This window comes from Atta colombica, unplaced genomic scaffold (genome assembly GCF_001594045.1).
Source record: "Atta colombica isolate Treedump-2 unplaced genomic scaffold, Acol1.0 scaffold153, whole genome shotgun sequence".
Taxonomy (NCBI): domain Eukaryota; kingdom Metazoa; phylum Arthropoda; class Insecta; order Hymenoptera; family Formicidae; genus Atta; species Atta colombica.
This window is the reverse complement of record NW_017259243.1, coordinates 1,960,089-1,981,260: the sequence shown is the minus strand read 5'-3', so window position 1 is coordinate 1,981,260 and position 21,172 is coordinate 1,960,089. Positions and strand designations below refer to the sequence as shown.

Below are 21,172 nucleotides of genomic sequence, written 5' to 3'. Positions count from 1 at the left end.
TTCTTGTACAGATAATTTTAATGCACTTGATAGTCTCACGATGTTTCACTCGCGGCTTCTCTAGATCAACTGGGGTAAAAGGTCTTTCTCCGTAACATTACCCTACTCATCAAGAGTTTTCACGAGAAAGAAATGAAATGAAATCTCCAAGCGAGCAACAGATACTGGTGCGGCGATACCCAGCAGCTGATCACTCGTTCCGCGCACTAGACGGACTGTCGTGTAAAATTGTAGGCGAGAAGGGCAAGGAGACACGATCGCGTGTCTCGGATCCGAAGATGATGCGACTCTAATGAGACTGATGAGAAAACATGGCACGTGAACGAGAGGAATGCGAAAGCGTGGAGACGGAATGCTTGCATTACACGAAAGAGTCTTGCATCCTTTCTATCGATCGGCTATGGCGCATCTCACTATTCGGACCGGCCGGCCATTGAAAGGCGCAGACGCATTCACGACCAAGGTCGCTTTCCTCTCTAAAAACTCAAAGTCACAATTATAGGAACGGGGAACAAATTAAATCGGGATAAATTCGTACGCCGCAAACAAATTTAGAATGAGAAAGTGAAGACACTCGAAAGCACTTAGAAATCGAAAGGGATCCAGGAAGAAGTAGATGTTTCACGTTTTGACAAGCGTGTTTTTGTGCTTTAGAAATCTGGAATTTTGATAGCAGATTCTGAAAGAATCGTTTATTATTTTATTTCTGCATGAAGATTAGTTATAGAGGGAGATTTGCACGGATAACTCATTAAATTGTTGATATATTATAGGGTTTTGGAAGCTCTATCCTATCAAGAAGATGCACTAGACTAATTGCGCATTAAATCCGTTATCATAAGTTCCGATATACACAGAAGGACAGATTTTATTGAAGTAAATTTAGTAAATCTAGAATTGAAAAATAATTTTGTTGATCCATCAAAATAATTATGTAGAAAATTAAAGTATAATGAATAATGCTGCAAAAAGTTTTGATATTTTAGCAATTAGCTTGAGTATCTTGATTATTTTAATAGTCCAACAAAATTATTTTCAGATTGATCTAAATTTTTAGACACTTCGACAAAATCGTTTTTTTCCGTGTATAAGACACTTCGCTTGTCTTAACGCCGAGACACTATCGTGTTTCCAGATAATTTTATTTTACAAAAATAAGATGAACGCAGTATTTTTCATATTTTTACCTTTTAAAGAAAGCCTTTCATATTTTGTTATAATATTAAATACTTACATGTGCATAAAAATGAAAAAAGACGACAGATTCAAACAAAATTATATACTCCGACAAAGTAGATGTTCACGGTGTCTTCATAAAGTAATTGGTTCATGAGCGAATTTGCAACTTTTTTTTATTGAAAAGATATTTGTTTATATCGTAAAAATATTGAAGAAGCGAGACTAAACGAACTAATGGGGCACTTTCAATTCAAACGAGAGGCGCTTCGATGCCCATCACTGCATTTCGAACAGACTTCTCGTCGTCATCTTCATGACGACGCGGCATCTTCGCGAGCGAATTACGTTAAGACACTTTCAAGGTCAATTGATCACAATGATCGATGAGCGAATTTGCAGAAAGTGCCGCGGATACTTCGACACGTGAGGCGAAAGATTTTCCTGCTGATCGAAGCGTGATGTTGAAAAAGGAATTAAAAATAAACCGGGAAGAAAAAAAATATATATACATATCACAGATATGTTTGTAAAAAAATAAAATGGAAATCTCTATTTGAAAGTTTTAAATTTCTTAAGAGCTTGAAAATTCCAATGTCAATTTATAATTTTAATATTTTTTTTAGGCGTTCTTTATATGTATTTTTTTATAGTGCACCTGTTTTATATAAGGAGGTAAGATCGAGATTTATGAAATCGTTTGCGACCTTGTAATATTTTTATCGCAGAAATACAGTAGCGCGTTTTCGATAACTTACTTTACAGTAAAACAATATGATTAGAAACCACGGACTGTATAATTAAAATATTATTCTAACTCAGAAGGCTACGGAATTTTATTCTTCATGACAAATACGGTTGAACCATTATTTCTCTAGACTTAATTGAAAATGTAACGTAGAATTAATATAAATATATTTTTCCTGTTGCATGAATTTATTGGAATTTTGTTGCATTTCGTTGCACAACTACTGTATATTTATTGCAAATTAATTTATTTTAATCTCCACATCTAGCAAGTTCAATCATCCTACTTCTTGGATAATTTCCTACATCATATTACGACCGACGAAGCAAAAGATTAATTAATCAAATAAAATTGATATTGATCACTTATCAAAGATAATATTAATTATTAAAAATAAGACGCATTATTTTAATTAAAATCCGTTTATTTTAATCGTGTGAATTTAGGTGACAAATATTTCTTATCGAAGATACTAAATATCGGATTGTAGCCTGGAATTTATATTTTAGCTCGCGATATGCCAATTACTCCGGAGCTTTAAAACCAGTCTCGACTCTTTTTTTTTTATTCAGAAAAGGACAACGCAAACTCGTCGATCTCGGTATGATCGGAATGAAGATAAACCTTGCCGGAAAATCATGAAGAGGCACGCAAATAGCAACCTGCATTAATTCGTTCGCGCATCATGTAAAAAGAAAATTGGCTATTTCCGGAAAAACGCTAATTACCCAATACTTCCATAGAAAAGATACAATATTAAATTAATAAAAAAATATGAATTTTTTCATTATGCGAGTACTGATACTATCCTTTTTTTTAAATCTGTTATCAATATCTTTATAATAATACTGTGATCGTAAAATAAAAAGTGTATCTGCAAGCAAAGTGGTAGCACATGCAACGAAAATCAAGATATTTTCACATATAGTAGTAATAATAAAAAAGAAATTTGCAAAAACTTACAAAAATAAGCATATAAAAATAAAGTGTGCAATAAATATTCGCAAAAAAAATAAATAAGTAAATGACCTCATTACATATATAATAGCTTCATTATATATCTTATCTAATTTTATCGAGACAAGCATTAATTTATTGTCAATATACAATATTCCTTATCTAGCGTATGTGCATGGTACCATCTACGTTTAAATCTAAGCCGTGTAATTTCAAGCCATCCCTGTTGACGTAAATATTTTCAAAAGCGAATGATCAGGTGAGTATTAAAGTCCAAAGCGAAGAATGAGACGACGTTTAAAATGTGAAAAAAAATGCATGTCGAAGAGATAGAGGATGCCACTTAAAAAAGTTCGCACTGCGCCAGATACACGTAATTATTAACTCGTTAAATATTAAATATATACGAAACTGCGGATGCAAAAAGAAGGTTTACTTGCTGTCACTTTATTATCACGGATTACGAAAGTATACTCCATAATGTCGATTGATCGAGTGACCAGAATACAGAGAATCACAGTAACAAGAGAAAGTCTACAGTTATATAATTTTGTAATATGTCTGCTAATCAGCTATTAAATATCAAAAATCGATTGGTCTGAGAAAAGACCATTGTTAACTTTAAGACATATGAGTTAAAATGCAAACACAATATATAATACACGAATATAAGACGACACGAATATTTAACGAGTTTAATATGCTCGAGTTTCTGCAAAAAATATTTAATGGAAGCCTCTTCTTTAATTTATGTAAAAATGGTAGAAACTGGTAGAAATAAAAAAAAATACACGCGATATATAAACTGAGAAAGATTTTTAAACAATTTCATTAAAAAAATCAATTAATTTCTACGATAACTATATTATACTATAAATTATTGATTTTTTTGTTTAATATCGAAATACCAGCTATAATATCGATGTAATGATGGACAATTTAACACTGTAATTCTGACGCAGTGCGAACGTAAACGCGAATGACACATCAATCAAGGATAACAAAATGGGGTTACTGACAGGAAGTGCATGTGCAGGATGCTTCCGATGGCGAAGGCGAACCGAGGAGGAACAACGGCAAGCCCTCGATGGTGCAGCCCTTGCATCCCCAGCAAGGTGCACTGATTTTCGTTGTCGGCACAGAGGAACTCGAGACGAGATAATTCGCTGCTTCGAACAAGGATAGACACTCATCGTCGTCGTCGCTGTCGATGTCGCGATGCTCGCCAGAAGTCGTCGGCGGCCTGATGTCATCGTCGTATTCGTATGGATCATCCTCCTGCGGATCGTCGTGGTCGCGGCCGGTTTCCTCCGGCTCCACGACGTCCGGCGTCAGCGTCCTCTCTTCTCGAGCCGCGGTTTCCTCCTCCAGGGTATACGCGGGGTCCGTGGACCAGTTCCGATACCAAGAGCTGTCGTAAATAGTCTTTCATGCCAACGCGCTTTCGCGATTGTATGATGATTCCCGTGGGGAATAAAAGAGAAAAAAAATGATCTATCGCATGATAAGGAACCAATTGTCATCTAATGTGTCTGCACCCAAATTGCAAGTAGTAATTGTATGTATATATGCAGGGTGTCCGATAATTCTGTTCTGACGGAGTTCGTGGACATGTGGAGCGAACTAAAGATGGAAAGTCCAAATAGTTAACAAGATATTAATTGCTAAAAATTGCCAGAAATTGGTCTTCAATAATTTTTTATTCAAATATTATCAACTTTACAGAAAAACTGCAAGAGATGATTGTTTATTTTCTTCTCATAGAACTCTATGAATTTTTAGTACTGCATTTTCTCATTTTTAATATAAGAAAATATGGTATTAAAAAATTCTGAAAAAATTCTTTAACTTTATGAAAAGAACTTTATGAAAAGAAAATAAACAATTTTTGTTTCTTGCTGTCTGTAAAGTTGATAGTATTTGACTAAAAAATTATTGAAAACCAATTTTCGGCAATTTTTAAGAAATATCTTGTTAATTATTGCAAAAATTGCGAAATGATAAAGGACTTTCCGTCTCAGTTTAGTCCGCTCTACATGTCCACAAACTCCGTCAGAATAATTATCGGACACCTTATATACAGAAATGTATACAGGACTCTCACAACTATCGCATTTTCTCTTAAGCACATATTCTTGAGGTAATTTTGAGACGAAAATTCTAATATGAAAATGTCGAGATTATAATAATTTTTTGAATTATAAACTAACTTTAAATGCTTATAAGTCAAAAATTTTATTTTTATAACTTCTATTTATTATTTTGGATATTCTAAGACACAAATCCTCATACGAAAATATCAAGGCTATAATAGTTTTCGAATTACACATTATTTTTAACCAATTATAATTAAAAAATTATTGTAGCTTTGATTTTTGTATTAGTTTTCGTCTCAAAATTACTTCAAGAATACGTTCTTAAGAAGAAAGTTGCAGTTGTGAGACACCCTGTATATACACACGTAAATTAGTTAAGCTTATGATGAAATATTGGGACGTCCGGAAAGTTTGCAAAAGATTTAAATTTAATAAATGAAATTAAAAATTTAAATCTTCTGCGTTTCAATTTTCCTTCAAAACGAACTTTCCGGACGACCTAATAATTGTATTGTGAACAAAATAGAATCTAAAAAAATGTTTATGTATATAATAATTACAAAAAAAAGGTAACTAAAAAGAGAGAGTTCGTTTTGTTTCCATTGACTAATAATCAAATAAAATGATTTCAAAATAATGAACATTCCGCGAAACGGAATTCGAATTAACGTCTCTATCACATATAGTCTTTGGTTGTTAAACGTGATCGATAAGCGTCTTTTGTTATCATTTCCTGTGTATGCTTTCTCTTTCGTATTGTCTTTCTTGTGTAATGATTTTAATCTCTGTTGATTTTTAACATTTCGCTAATAGATAATGTCACATCTTTTGTTAGTTAATTTCTAGTTTCATCCTTTTTTAAAGTTACATTATTATTGTGCTATAAAATGCTGATTTATTATAATTCATAGTTCGTGTAATTTTGTATTCACATCTTCATACTCCGTTTCCATTATAATTGATATAAAGAGTTTTAACAAAGAAATTATCGCAAATAAAACAAATAATAAAATATATACATATTACAAATAGACTTGCAATAATAATTGAATTACATGAGTTATATAAACTTGATATAATAATAATTTATTCATTTTTATTTCAACATTTTATTTTGCACCAACAATCCTCCATTTTATGTAATCCCTTTATTACGGAATCATTTAAAAAAAAATTCAATAAAGACATCTTACATGGAATAGAATACGAAAACGAGTTGTGATTGCACTATGTTTGTGGTTTGTAGTGTGCAGCACCTTGAAGGAAGGATGAGAAGTAATTATTGATTTTCTTCGTCCCGTGCTTGCATAAGTATCTGCAGCAGATAATCGAAATCTATGAAGCTTCGTACAATTTAAAAAAATATTCCACAAATCGTATTATATAATTAAATCGAAAGATATTTTCTTGTACCGAGTCCTTTAATGCTTTATATAACAAATAATAAATTAAGATAACCAAAGAATACTATACGTACGTGATTTTGTAAAAAATATTTAATGCGTAATTTTTAAGAAACTCATCAATTTTTATCATAGATATATTTGTTGTCTTAAGTCGTCTATAAGTTTTGAATCGCGTGAGTACGTTCAAGAAAAAAGATGTTCGTACTTTTTAATGATTACTATGTAGGCAATCAGTGTCATTTCGAGTTTCCTGCTTTTTACGGCACGAATACAAACTACCTACTGCAAAATAATCAAATTATGAAACCTGTACTTTTGTTATCAATGCCACTTGTCGTTCTGTGTCCTATTTCTGGAGTTTGTAACCAACGCATTTCAATACGCGACTTTTGCATGCATTGTTTATCACATTCATTTATTTTTAGTAAAAACATATTGGAGCTTTTTAAATGCAAATCAAGTTATTTCTATTTTTCAAATATTTTTTTATGTCATTCAGAGATTGAAAGGCATGATTGAATTTAGAAAAATGTTAAATGTTTTCATTTCATGGTGAGAAACAGTAAAAATATAATATTAATATTAAAATATAATAGTCACATTTTATTAATTTTCATTTAATAATCCAACGAAACAGATTTTGTTAACAAATTTGTTGCGTTAAAATTAACAAATAATAAATTGGTAAATCGATAAATCATAAAAATAGTTAATTATAAAATAGTTAATTGTATATTGTATACTTAAAGAAAAACATAATAATAGTGATAACTATTCTACTATACAAGTTTTATACTATATAAAATTAATATACGTAGTAACATACGATTAAATAAACTATTTCATAAAATAGTTTATTCAACTATGTAAATCAGTACGTAAATCAATACGTAAAATTTGTATAGTTGCTACTATTATGTCATTTTCTCCGAGTATGACACATTAAACTTGCAGTTATTGCTGATCAACAGTTTAAATTGTTTCGGTGCGCGAAAGACGAAACGAGCATTTAACGTAATCAAGTCAAAAGACGTTAATTCGAGGCCGTTCTTATCAGCATTACGCAAATTCATGACGAGCAATGTTGTTATTTTTTAGACTTATATGAGAACTACCAGATTCACTGACGAAGGAATCTATTTGGAATGCAATACAACAATTTTTAATGCCTTTAATGTATATAATATCATAATAAACACAAAATAATATAATAAATAAAATCACAGAAGAATAATATAATACACTAGCGGATAAACAAATGCGCTAATTCCATTATACCCAAAAATATGAAACTGAACATTAAATGTAATTAAATATTAAAAATTGTATGAAAGTTGTGCGCATAAATAATAAGAATATTTATATCTCAAGTACACATTTTTCATTAAAATGCGATTTTTTTTCTCTCATAACATATACAACCAAGTGTCAAGAAAACGATGAATTATTAAGAGCGTTTAGACAACTCGAGTACGTAATAATATATCCGCGATGCTAAAGTTAGAGAGAGAGAAAGAGAGAAAAACAGAGTGGTGATGAGAAAAAAAGAGAGACACAACGGAACGTCTAGCCTGGTTGCGACTTGCGATGACGCGCGACTAAACTCTTGCGCGTCGATCGTCGACGCGCGGTTGCGATTCGCCGTCCGGTGATGTTAATTCATGCCCGATGGTGTGCGTGCAATTATTGTCATGTCGATATTTACCATTCAACGCGTTAATCCGCCGCAGAGGCGAGGCGAGCCGAGAGGAGGGCAAAGCCGGCTGCGGACGGGCGGACAGCCGCGAATGTACGTGACGTCACGTCACGTTTTGAGGATTTACCCTAGTGCTGGCACGCGTGGTTTTGCGACGATGTGATGGCGCATCGAGCCCTGTTTTCTCGTTTCTGCACGGTCGCGCCGATCTCGAGCCGTAAGAATGATCCTCCACGATGAGACGTCGTCCTGTACGCGCACGAGATATCGCAGCTGACGAAACGTCACGCGATAGGATCGATGCGCCATTTTAAGAGCCGTCCAGACGGAACTTGGAACAGGAACATCGGTTACGGAATGACGGAATGGAACACCCGGATGCGCGCGCGCAACCCCGCCAACTATAAAGGAAACCACCTTTCAACTCTGATGCACCCTGATACGACCTTGACGCACTGCATGGAACTTAATTAACAACTTCGGATCGCCTCCTATTTTAGTAGCTTCCGCTTCGTCACTCTTTGTTTGATAAACATGCTTTTCGCATAAAAACATAATTCCCATGATAGCTTCAATTTTGTTTTCTTTTTCCGCTTTTTTAATGATTATTTTCGATTACCGTATTCTAATGATATCTTAAGAAAATACGTTAAAAGTTAATTGAACATAACATTAATAATTGTATTATATATATATATTCAATCTTATGCAACATGTAAAACCTGTTTTTTAACAACTTATGATCAGTCACAATCTTATTTATCTATGTATATTGAGACAATCCATTCATAGTTCTTATATTTAAGACCATCTTAATATACCAATACGACTTTGCGATTGACTTATTATATCTTAAGATGGTCCCAAATATAAGAATCGACTTTGAATATCACAGCTGAATCGCGTATTAGTATTTTGAAACATTATCTAAGATTTTGAAATAAATTATTATTTTAATGTATATTTCATATCTTTTTTGATTAAATTATTTTCTATAAAATACAAAATATAAAAAAAATATTGAATTGAATTATAAACAGAAGTTTGAATACAAATTGTAGATTTAAAGTAGATTTAAGACAGATGCAATAAAAAGGAAAACGGAATGACATTAGAGGGAAGCTGCATTTAGAAAGCGATGTGACGGTCTGACCTTTCTACAAATAAATCAATTCGACGGTTTATTGCATTGCTGTATTGATGTGAACAATACAATAAATATCTGTCATCGATCTAGTGGCGCAAAAACGAATATAGGTAAAAGAACAGAATAGTGTATAAATATAAAACGTTAGCCGAATTTCAACGGGTGTCACTATATCTCGCAAATGCGGGGTTTACGTGGCTAGTAATATAATACAAAAAATAATACAAAAAATTAATCCCCCACTTAATAAAAAATTTCAGAAATGATGCAACACCTGGACATCAGAACGGAAACATGTCCATCCCAGCCGAGGGATCTCTCAAGACTAAAATGCGATACTCAATTATATCATAATCGTGGAAATCTTCCAATTACGAGATAAGAGTGAGAAGAATAACGGATTAACTTATCAAGTCAGGATCAATAATGCCACCTATTGTGCGTGTTGTATCCTGTGCGATGGCAAATGTCGCAAAATTGCCTCGCGGAAGGTGAGCGCACGTAAACGCATGTTTGAAAGTAGCGCAAGGAAGTGACGCCTCCCGCTGCATCAGTGGGATAACGCACCGTAGAAATCCATGTTTTCACGGCCGATGCTGGCTCTCCTTGAAAGTCGCGCGAATCCGATCGGTCGTTCGAGCGTGTCGAATAATTTTGTGCGCGAAGCGTTACATTTCTTTCGAAGTGCGCTAACACCGATAGTTCGAGGTCACCACGAGGTTGAATTTTCGTACGGTATCTCGCAGGCGGCAATACAAGATACGATGAATTCGTTTGTGTACGTGAGAAATACCACGGGGACATGTATTTTTTTTCTTTTTCGTAATAGCTTCGTCGTCAAACGACTTTCCAGGAAAACAACTTTTCTCGCCAGCAGATTAACATTTTTCATATTTAATTGACTGCTGTTTCTACTAGCTCTTTCTAAAATGGCAAATAAAAAGAGAAATATTACTTGCTAATGAATGTAAACGAAATTACAAAATGCCTAAAGAATTATGAGGTCGAGAAAAAAGTGTAAATAATATATCTTAATTTGCAAAGATTTATACTAATTGTGAAACAAAATTACTTGTCAAAATCTTGGCAAAATCAAAAGAAAGATATAAATATTATTCTGCATTAATGTATCTTCGCGCTAAAACTTAACTTTCTGATATTCATATTTTTACATTTTATTGATATACTTAGAAGTATCTCAAATTACATTTCGAAATCATGTTTTAAAGAGGTATTTAAAATATTCCAGCGGCAAAATAAATGTAAATAAACTTCTCGGCTACGCAAGATCACACACTACAATTAAGGTGCCAAGCGACAGGTGTCAAGGAACTCGCACTACATGATTCGCGTGCAAAATGCCATGTAAGAAGTTAATTGTGAGAAGAGATAAAAAGATAGATAGACGGGCATAAATGTACGAGTTCACGAATTTCCCATGACCAGAGAACCGGAAAGGTGAAGCGTAAAGATATGATAATGCTTTGTTAACTGTAAACTTTTGTTAGCTGCACCTCTATTAAGTGCGATATAAAATGTCATTGATGCGAGCGGTCGAATTTTACCGCTCCTTAATTGACGTAATTGAAATAATTGCATAATTGAAAGAATATGCGTTGATATAAAGTGATTAAAACTAAATAAGTAAGTTTAGTAAGCCCTATTTTTGCAAAAAAGTATCTTCCATGAAATTATCATTCATTTCACTGTCGTGAATAAATATTAAACATGAAGATCATTTTTGCATATTCAAAAATAAAAAATTAAATTAACAAAATTCTATTGGTTTAAACTTATGTTTAAAATTATATATTAAAAAAAAGGAGTAAAAAAAAGGAGTTTTAAAAGGCTAATAACATGATGATTAATCAATTTATCATGTATTTTAAAATTAATTTGTTACTATATTGTTATAGGTAAATCTAGAAAACATATCTATTCCCATAAACCATCGTATAAAGTGCCGTTAAAATTGCTCGACTATAATCACGTGTGAGGGTCTCTTCGGCCTTTCATCTTTAACAAGTGATATCTTACGTTGTGCTGCGATATCCTTTAACCATTTACCATAGGAAAACACCGTTATCTGTAGCATGCACCTCGATTACTTGCGGTTCTTTATCACATGCGCTTTGAGATCGCTGCTCTCGACGATCCCAATGATCCACGCCTGCTTGTACTCAATCTTCTTCAGGTACTTGCAATAAGCGATCGTTTGTTCTCGTAGTAACATTAACAGCATCTTCCAATATCTCGGGCATCTTGCCCTGCAGAAGCGGCAACTTGTTCCCCGTAATCTTCGCGATCGCGCATATCCTTGCGATCATCGGCATATTATGTAAAGCACACGTTGTTCGTCTGTCGTTCGGATGTCGCTCTAGGACATCCGTGTGATCCAGGACACCACAAGGCCCCACCTCACATGCGGCGTAAGCCGCTGATTCAAGCATTGATTAATGAGTTATGTACGTTCTCTAATGTTTCACGTGCTAAGATCAAGGATGAAGTAATTGCGTAATGGACGATTGGATATTAATTTTAATTAATAGGCAATAATACACTATTAAATTATGAATAATGCTTATGATTAATCAAACTGATTCACACATCATAATATAAATTTTATAATAAGACTTTGCACCCTATGATAAAATATCTACTCATTCTTCTAACTATATCTCTATTTACATTTATAAATTTTTTTTTGAGATAATATCTTTTTTCCTAGACTTTAATCTTATAATTAGTTCCAATTACGATATTGTTTGTACATGTTGTGCTAAGAAGGCGGCTATTTTATTTTGTACATATAAATTTATATGTACAAGTTTATATATACTTACATATAGGATCTTTCATATTAAACAGATATTATCATCAAAGCTATATGTATTAAAAATAATTAATACTTTAATTTTTTTGTTTTTCGTATAAAGTCAAAAGCTGCCTTCTTCATTTTTGTGCATATCATTATTTAAACCATAATAAAGGGAAAAGGAAAAAGCCCAATATTATGAAACATATATCTTTTATGTATAAAAACCTCAACTTGGATATAATACAATTTTTTAAATGTCAAAAAACGTGGTAACATCTCGAACCATTTTATCGATAAGTACATCGCTAATGTATATCTTGTTGTGAGCGAAACGCTACAACGTATCCTTGAGAAAAATAAGAACGTTTTTCTCGAAATAAATTGTTTTTTTTTTATGTATCCGTGTCATCGGAAGATGCGGATATTGAGGATATATACGGTAAGAAATCTACAGAAATTCCAATATACATTGTCAAGATTGGAACTCTATATATTCATATGTTATGTACACTACGGATAGATTTTCCTCAGTACTGACAGTGTACATAAAACAGAGATTCGAATATATTAGATTCTTCAATAAAAAATGTGTAATATATCATGACATACGACGAGCATTAAAACTGTAATCAATCACTGAGAAAAATTTCTGATTGAAAATGAACCAAAAGATACTGATCACGTCAAACAGAATTCTGGTTACTTCAAATAGAATTATAACAGATTCAACCAGAAAATTCTGATTTGTCCTCAACTAGATTCTTTTCCCAGTGATAGATTAGTTATATAATCCGAATTAGTATTTACCTCTATTCAACAGCAGAGTCCGAATAACCCTTATATAGATCTTGCCGTGTTTGGTTCGCGCCACGTGGAAGAGGAAGTCCGAGAGATTACCATCGCCCTCATGGATGTCCGTCCTCTCAGCGAGGACTTCTCGGAGCGTCGCGACGCGTTCCTCCGGCGTGCTCTCATCGGGCGGACCGAGTCTCCTCTCGAGATACTCGACCACCCCGATGTCCTCCCAGAATTGTGGTAGATTAGATGCATTCTCTCGCAACGAAGTATTCAATATCGTCCGTGTGCTACCGGAATCAACGAGATCGCTTCCACTTACACCAAGACCGGCGTACGAAACGTCTAACGCGAGACTATCGAAAGTGTGAGTGATAATAGAACTGACATTTCTTCCTTTCGAAGTCGATGGGATAGCTTCATCTTGCTGATAAATAGGCGAATGTAGAGGACTCGGGGATGCGTCGCTATTCGCGCGAAGGGGAGTCGAGCTATTCATGACCTTTACATGATCCTGCTCACGAAAGTTGGGTATTGCAAGCTCTCTTGAATAGCAAGCTCAATACGAAATGGAAGTTTTCTTAATTAATCTTTCAATCTTGCCACCTTGATATCTTTTATCACTCCATTAATCTTTTTAATGTCGTCTCATGACATATTATTCAATATATTTATGTCCAAAAAGTATAATCGCTGATACATTTTTTTAAATCGTCGTTTTTTAATTTTCGTATTTTATACTATTGTTTATAATCAGATATATTCTTTTTCTGGACAATGTCGAGAGTTAATAATTCAGCTTGCGTTCGTGTGATAATAAAATTTTTTATATTTCCGAAAATTTTTCGCTTATTGTTCGATATTTATTATCGTATTCCACAGGTATTATTATTATTATTATTATATCGAGAAAACAGTTTTAATCTCTCAATGACACATAAGAACTTATCCTGGAATCCACACAAATATGTATACGTATAACATAAATTGCACTTTCCTCTAATAACTATTGCACTTTTTAATCGTTGGTGCTGGCGGTTGCTTAACTCGATCGCGAATCAGGAAATGCAATGATTTATGGCATGTCAGTTGTTTTTCTTTCCGGGAACTATCAAAAATTAAAAGAAATACGTTCTAAATTCCGCGATGATACTTAAAAAAAGGAATATTCTAAACAAATATAAAATATAAAGGAAAAATATAAAGGAAACAGTAAGAATTAATTTTTAAATGTATAGATAAATCGACATTGTTAAAATATAAATATTTAGAAAAATATGTAAATTTAATTCAAAAATCTAAAGGAAAACATAAAGAACAAATAAGAGAAACACGTAATTAGTGAAGCGCAAATTAAATCATATATTCAAAATTTAATTTTGTGCTCCACTAACTATGTTTAACTCTCACTTGCCTTTTAAATAGTTGGAAATAGTTTTCTTTTAAATAGTTGGAATATCAAAAGAGCCCTATATATAATTATTATATATAGAATTCTTGTATATTGTATGTATCCTTTAAATTTTATTAACAAGATTTTATCAATAAGAATGTAGTAAATGTGAAATTCTTTATCATATATAATCTTTTTATTTCATAATTAAAATGTTTCTTCGAAAACTTTAAGATATTTAATGTTTGAGATACGTGACGCCGTCATGCGTAATGCGATAAGACTAAATGTTTACTCAATTTATGAGGATTAATCAGAACGAATTAGAAATTCGTTCAATAAGCAATACGAGCAATTAATGATTGTTTACAAATCTAATATATAGTCGGAAGTTGGTCATGAGAAAACGAATAAGCTTAATAGCGAAAGCCCTCTTCTCAAAGGACGCTAATAAAGACATCAATTTATGAATTAAGAATGTCCATAATTCAATTTGTATAACAAAATCAAACTTGATTTATTAAATAATACATTGATTATACTATGCGAGCGGTATAGTTTGTAGCGTTACTGCAATGATATCGTCTATCGAAATAGCAAGTAGGTAAGAAAGAAAGATTTTCTTGGCTGCATTGACAAACGTAAAACGAAGCAAACTCGAGTTTATCAAATCGGAACATCGCACTATAGATAATCGGAGTTATCTCGAATTACTGATTGAAGTTGTACGCGGAATGTATCAAGGTCTATGCATGTCGAAAAATACTCATTCGGGTTAGTCTAATGATCCAAGCTCTGAGAAATCTTTTTAATAATCGATTATTCTAGTATTTAATTCAAAGCAAAAACTACGAGCATACGTATGGCACGTTAAAGATATTTTTAAAATATTCTTTATTTTCATTTAAATTTAAATCATTTTTCCGATTATGTATTTACTCTACTTTCAGTTTAGGACTGTGTTTTATAAAATCAAGAAATAATTGAGCAGTTTGCTTGAAATTACGAACGAATTAGAAATTCACATAAAAATATTATTAGACATCAAAACCCTACGGAAAGAACGATCTTACCAAAGTATTTAAAAATTTAGCTGGCAACAGATCTGAAAATAATTTTGTTGAACTATTCAAATAATTATGTAAGATGCTCAAACTGGTTATTAGAATGTCAAAACTTTCTGCATTGCTCGTCATGCTTTAGGTTCCGACATAATTATTTTGACGGTCTAATAAATTATTTGGTCTAATAAAATTATTTTCAGATCTGTATCTAACTAATTTTTTAGATACTTCGATAAAATTGTTCTTTCGACCGTTTGACCGAGTATGGTCTTCTTCGCTTACTTGTATTAAATTATTTTCGATTACTAAAGAAAATTCTTGCTCTGTCTTTCTACATCAAATGTAAAGTAGCTTCCAATCTTATAATCGAGATAATTTATGTTTTTCTAAAAACATCAAATAATTACATGATATAAAATAATTCGCAATTGGAAAGATCTCGTTAATATTCGTGAAAGTAAAGAAGTTCCGGGCATTAGCGACCGAACGGATGTACTTAAAAAATACAATTGCAAAGAGAAATAAGCATTATATATTCGACCGAGTGTACTCGGTAATGAATGATATCAGGCGATTTCTTTTTGCTTAAATAATTTTTGGCTTGGAAGATCGATCGCCCTAAATCGACAAGATCGTCTCGTTTCGGCGCTTTCGCCGCTTGAAGGCATCAGTTTTCGATAATAAATTTATTTCCGAAACGATTTCACTGCGCAACGCACGAATTCATGGACAGAAAAAAAGCACGAAGGGGAGGACACGAACGCTTTCAAGGCGGATGCTGCACTGAACGAAATTATGCAAACAAGCCCGGTGTGTACGCGATTAAAGTAAAAGTAACAGTGTGAAAAAGTTATTGCCATCACCAGGTTAAAATTTTATCTCAGATAAACTTCATGCATTTCCATGCTATTGTCATAGATGAACGGACTGATTATTGCAAATGATATGCTATTAATTAACGCTGTGTAATAATCATTATCGTCACATTCCATTGCGCATTCCATTTATTGGAAAAAGAATCAAGTTGCATTAATTGAATTGAAAATGAATAAATTAAAATTTTCTGGTTGAATTTATTAAATTCTAGTTGAGATAAGAATCAGAATTCTGATTGATATCAAAATGATATCTTCTAGTTTGTTTTCAATCAGAAATTTTTCTTAATGCAATAATTTAGAAAGTTAAAAAAATGCGAAGGACGAAATCAGCGCCCGTTCTAACCGATATATAGAATATTCATGCACGGAGAAAATTTATTCTCTACGTACTTAGTAAAAGTATGTCTATGAACGATAGGTCAACGGTATAGGTTCAACAGCATTCTAAAGATAGTTTTGAATGATGTAGTCTTGACAATACTCTAGATACAACAGATAGATTGAACAACTGTTTATACAGGTATTAAAGTGGAGCACCGAGAAGTTATAAAAGAATAATTACAAAGATATAATATATGTGGAGACGTGAACAAAGAACGCACAGCTGGTGATTTTAATCGCATTCCGTATAGGTGTATCATGCGACAAAATTTTCAAGCTGCATAAATCGTGATCGCAGATCATAAATCGTGAATGATTGAATTGCTGATAATGATTTCTTACATTAAAAAATAAACAACGATAAGTGTAGGATATCACGCGACAAAAATTCTCTAACGAGACGTACAAAAGTAAAAGATAAAAAAAATAGAACATTTCTCGATACATCGCATAATTTTCTGATAAACAGTGCAGATAAAAAGTTACAATTATATTGATTACAAGAGAAACATTAATAAAGATTACAACTGCAACGATCCTTTGCGCATAAAATTATTTCTCGAAAATATTTTGTTTATTTTCTTATTTGATCTAATCTAGTAGATTAAATATCAACTATATAATTTTTAGAAAGAGTTTTTATGAGGATCTATAAAATACTATTTATAATCGTGTACTGAGTTTTCGAGTATTTAAAGAATTGCAAAACATTGTATTCATAACTCAATATAGATCCGAAAAATCAATAAGAGACTTAAGAGACAATTAACACCAAATAAATTGAAAAAAACAAATGCAAACATTAATAAATATTTATATGTCAGATCATAATTTAGGAGATATACTTTTTGGTTCGAGTACTTTTTTTTGAGATTTACAATGAATAGCATGCAATACCGTCTTTCAGTACGCGTGACAATGATGATAAAAATGTAAATACACAGATCTTATGACTGACGATTGTTAGTACAATCAACTAGCATTATTTCATGATGTGACATTATATCTCGAAAGAAAATATATTCGACGCGCTTGCATCAAGATTTGTTATTTTATTTATTATTCTACGTTCATTAAATAACGCAATTATTTCAATTCTAAAGCAACAATTCCAATTTTCAGAATATCATTATTCATATCCACGGAATGATACTTAATGATGATTAATTAAAATTAAAAAAAAATAAATACAAATGCGTTATTTTGATTGATTTAACATTGTATCTTGAAGAAAATTAAATTCGTTAAAGTTTTATCAATTTTAACGCAATTCCTATTTTTAGAATATATTCATATCTACACTTGTGGGATTTGACACTTGAAATAAAAATTTGAAAATAAATAGAAAACACGTTATTTGAAATGATTTTAATACAGTTTTAATTTTCAGAATATATTCATAAAGATTAATATTCGAAATTAAAGTTTGAAAAAATACGAGAAAAGATAAAAATATTTAGCAATTTTTTTACACAAACGCATCGAATATGTATCTTTTTAAATGCTAGAGACTGTATTTAATTATGTTTGGATTCAGATTAAATTGAAAAGATTAAAATTGATCGAGATCGAAGATATTCAGAGCTTCGACCGGTTTGCGGTCATTTGTACTTCCGTTTGTGCAGTATCGGACGCGAATGGTATTGATTTTAATCGCGAATTGATATGCAACGTTAATTATGCATTGCAACCGGCAAGAAGCGGCGAGAAAAAAAATAATTTCTTGTGTAACGGTATAAAAATATTTAATTTTTCGCTGTGATCGCTGATGCGAGAGGAATGCTATTTAACATCTAACGGCTGCTTTGCGCGAGTGGATCAATTGTGTTCTATTAATAACCACCATTGTATAGAAAAAGTAAAAAAACAATCAGAAATCGTGTCTCTGCGCACGAATTTTACGCAACTCCCTTGAAAGAGACGAGTACTGTGGGGTAGAGGGTAAAGTTAAGTCATCCCTCGAGACTTTCAAGGCCGCGAGGGAAAGACGGGACAGAAATAGTGCTTACTTCACGGAGAATCGCATCGCTCGAAACTGTCCGAGTGAAAGATCATCGTCTTCTCCCTTTCGTATTTTCAGAGACGACTGCAAAGGTCATTATCCGGCAATCTGTGATTCGTCCCATGCAGGAATAGGTATAATTTATGTAGATTTTTGAAAAATGAAGACCAATTATTATTATCTGGAAACTTTTTTCATGAAACTTTTAGCCAACGTATCACAAGATAAAATAATAATAAATAACTAATTTGATTGAAATCACTTTTCTTGAATATTTTCGTGAATAGTATGAGATCCTTTAATATAATATCGACTTCTTCATAAAAAGTAAGAAATTGTTTTCTATGTAAAACGATTTGTCGATAATTATTTTCAGTGAATGGCAACATCCATACATATGACTCATATAGATTAAGTTTAATCTTGGTTTAATTAACTCTTTATACTTTTCTAATTATTAAAACTAGAAAAAGATAAAAAGGAAGTTAAATCAAGATTAAAGTTAATTTGTATTAGTAGAAACGAGTAATTCCATCACAAAAGTAAAATCTCAAATCAATTACATTGTAAAAATCTGTAAAAATTTAGAGAACGTATATAAAACGGATTATTAATCATTCACCAATTATTCAACATATGCGATAATATTCTTTTTTCCTTTTCTATCGCACGATCAGCACAGCAAACGGATTTCATGACATTTTGTTTGCCTCACACTGTTTATTATCACGAATAACCCGGCGCGATAATTTGTTTTCGAGACACGTACGGGATGCGTAGGTGAGAAGAGCGCGGATTCGATCCGTTCACGGCCAACTTCCTGCTGCTTCTGCAGCGACCTAACCTAGGCGTGCCGGATATTTGCGATCGAGTTATGCTCCGAACCGGGAACTCCAACTGTCGTTCGTGCAGAGATAACCGTCGCAGTGTCAACGGTATTCGAATGTCGAGCAAAGGTCGCTGAGACGCGACTCATCTCGCTAAGGAGGGACGTTCCCTCATTGCGGAGAAAAATCTTGCAGAATCCGGACACGGGCGGCGACTACCAGCTCGGTCCTGGCGCATGCCCGACGTTGTAGTTACGTACCGTGGACTGAAAGAAGCAGTATTTTTCGTCTTCATGTAGACGAAAGCTATACGGATCGCCGCCGCGCGTTTAACCTCGCGAGAGCGGGCGTGAACGCGTGGCGCGAATAAGCGATAAGCACGCGACGGACAACATGACACGAAACGAAACGAACGTCGCGGCTGTACGAGCGTGACTGAGCCACACATCGTGGAACGAACCGCGCGAAACGGCAGACCCGCCGACCGGCGAGCGTTCGTTTTGAAGTTGGCTCCGCTACGCGATTGGTCGAACGACCGAGCCGCTTCTACCCGCGCGAGTGCGTTGAACGCACTGCGCCGGAAGGATAGCGAGCGAGTGAGCGAGGAAAGCTCGATAATGAGGAAGTTGTTCTCATTGACGGGCCGATGCGACAATTTTCGATAAACTGAGAGCTTGTCAACATCATGTTCGAGATGCGCTCAATGTACTGTGCTTCGATATGAATATTAGAAATATGAAATTTAACACTGCAGTTTTCTGCTGAGTTAAGCCAGTTAAAATAGAGATTGAGATTGAATTGACCTAAAATAGCAAAAATTGAGATTGAGATTGAATTGACCTAAAATAGCAAAAATTGAGATTGAATTTAACCTAAAAAAGTAAAATTCACTAAACTTGATATTGGTTTTCTTGCATCTGGTTAATTATTTTCAATTTCAATCTCAATCTTTAGTCTGATAGAAATAACTTGTGCCCGTTTCTATCTGTGGATTAACTTTAATCTCGGTTCAACTTATTCTTCATCTTTTTCTTATTCTTAAAACTAGAAAAAGATAAAGAGTTAATTGAACTGCATTCAACTTTAATCTCAATGGTAGAAACGAGCATTAGTGATACTTAGGAAAACGTAAATAATAAAACGCAAGGAGTAAGCAAATCAATTTTTTTATTTGCTATTGCTCGCGTTACGTTCTTGATTGTGATTGGTAGTCCATTTGCTTATTATTTACGGTTTATTGTTTATTGTTTTTCTATTATTAGTTTTTAAACTCGTATTGGTCTATAATGATATATAATTTTTCAAATATTCGAATCTCTATATAACTATAATAGTTTATAATAAAATATTATTTTAAACATACACATGTTTTTTTTTTATAGATCTTTAGATGCTGAAAACAATACGATGCAAACCAAATTTCACTAACATCAGTTTCAGAAATAATTAAGGTTTAATGTACAAAAATGGCATTTTTGCATCTTCTGAAAATCACCTGGAATTAAACATACGAGTAAATATGTGCGCAATGCAGAGAAAACGGCAAATTAACGTGACGTGACGTGAGAAGAATTAGATCAAGGATATTGTGTTGTTGCAATGACTATTCAACAGTATATCGTCTTTAACTTTATGAATGGATTTATTTTGTAACACCCTCGAGATGCCCAATATTTATTTTCAAAATATTTTGTACACGTATACATTATCAAGATCATTTTTATTTATACATATTTAGATATTTTATTTTAACAAGCACTACCTCTCCCTCCCATGTATTTATTTTAA

General features: G+C 33.0%; 1 protein-coding gene across 5 annotated transcripts in view; it reads right to left on the bottom strand.

Annotated features, from left to right (window-relative positions):
• Window positions 1-21,172, bottom strand: part of LOC108685480 (trafficking kinesin-binding protein milt) — a 44,800-nt gene that overhangs the window by 5,925 nt on the left and 17,703 nt on the right. The window contains exon 1 of one of the 5 annotated variants that reach the window (XM_018190276.1): window positions 12,852-13,479. The exons of 3 other annotated variants lie outside the window; for them this stretch is intronic. In XM_018190276.1, the coding sequence (XP_018045765.1) occupies window positions 12,852-13,338 (487 nt within the window). In that variant the 5' untranslated portion in view covers window positions 13,339-13,479. Of the gene's footprint in view, window positions 1-3,900; window positions 4,287-12,851; window positions 13,480-21,172 lie in introns of those variants that run through there. One more of the 5 variants, XM_018190279.1, reaches the window with a different exon arrangement.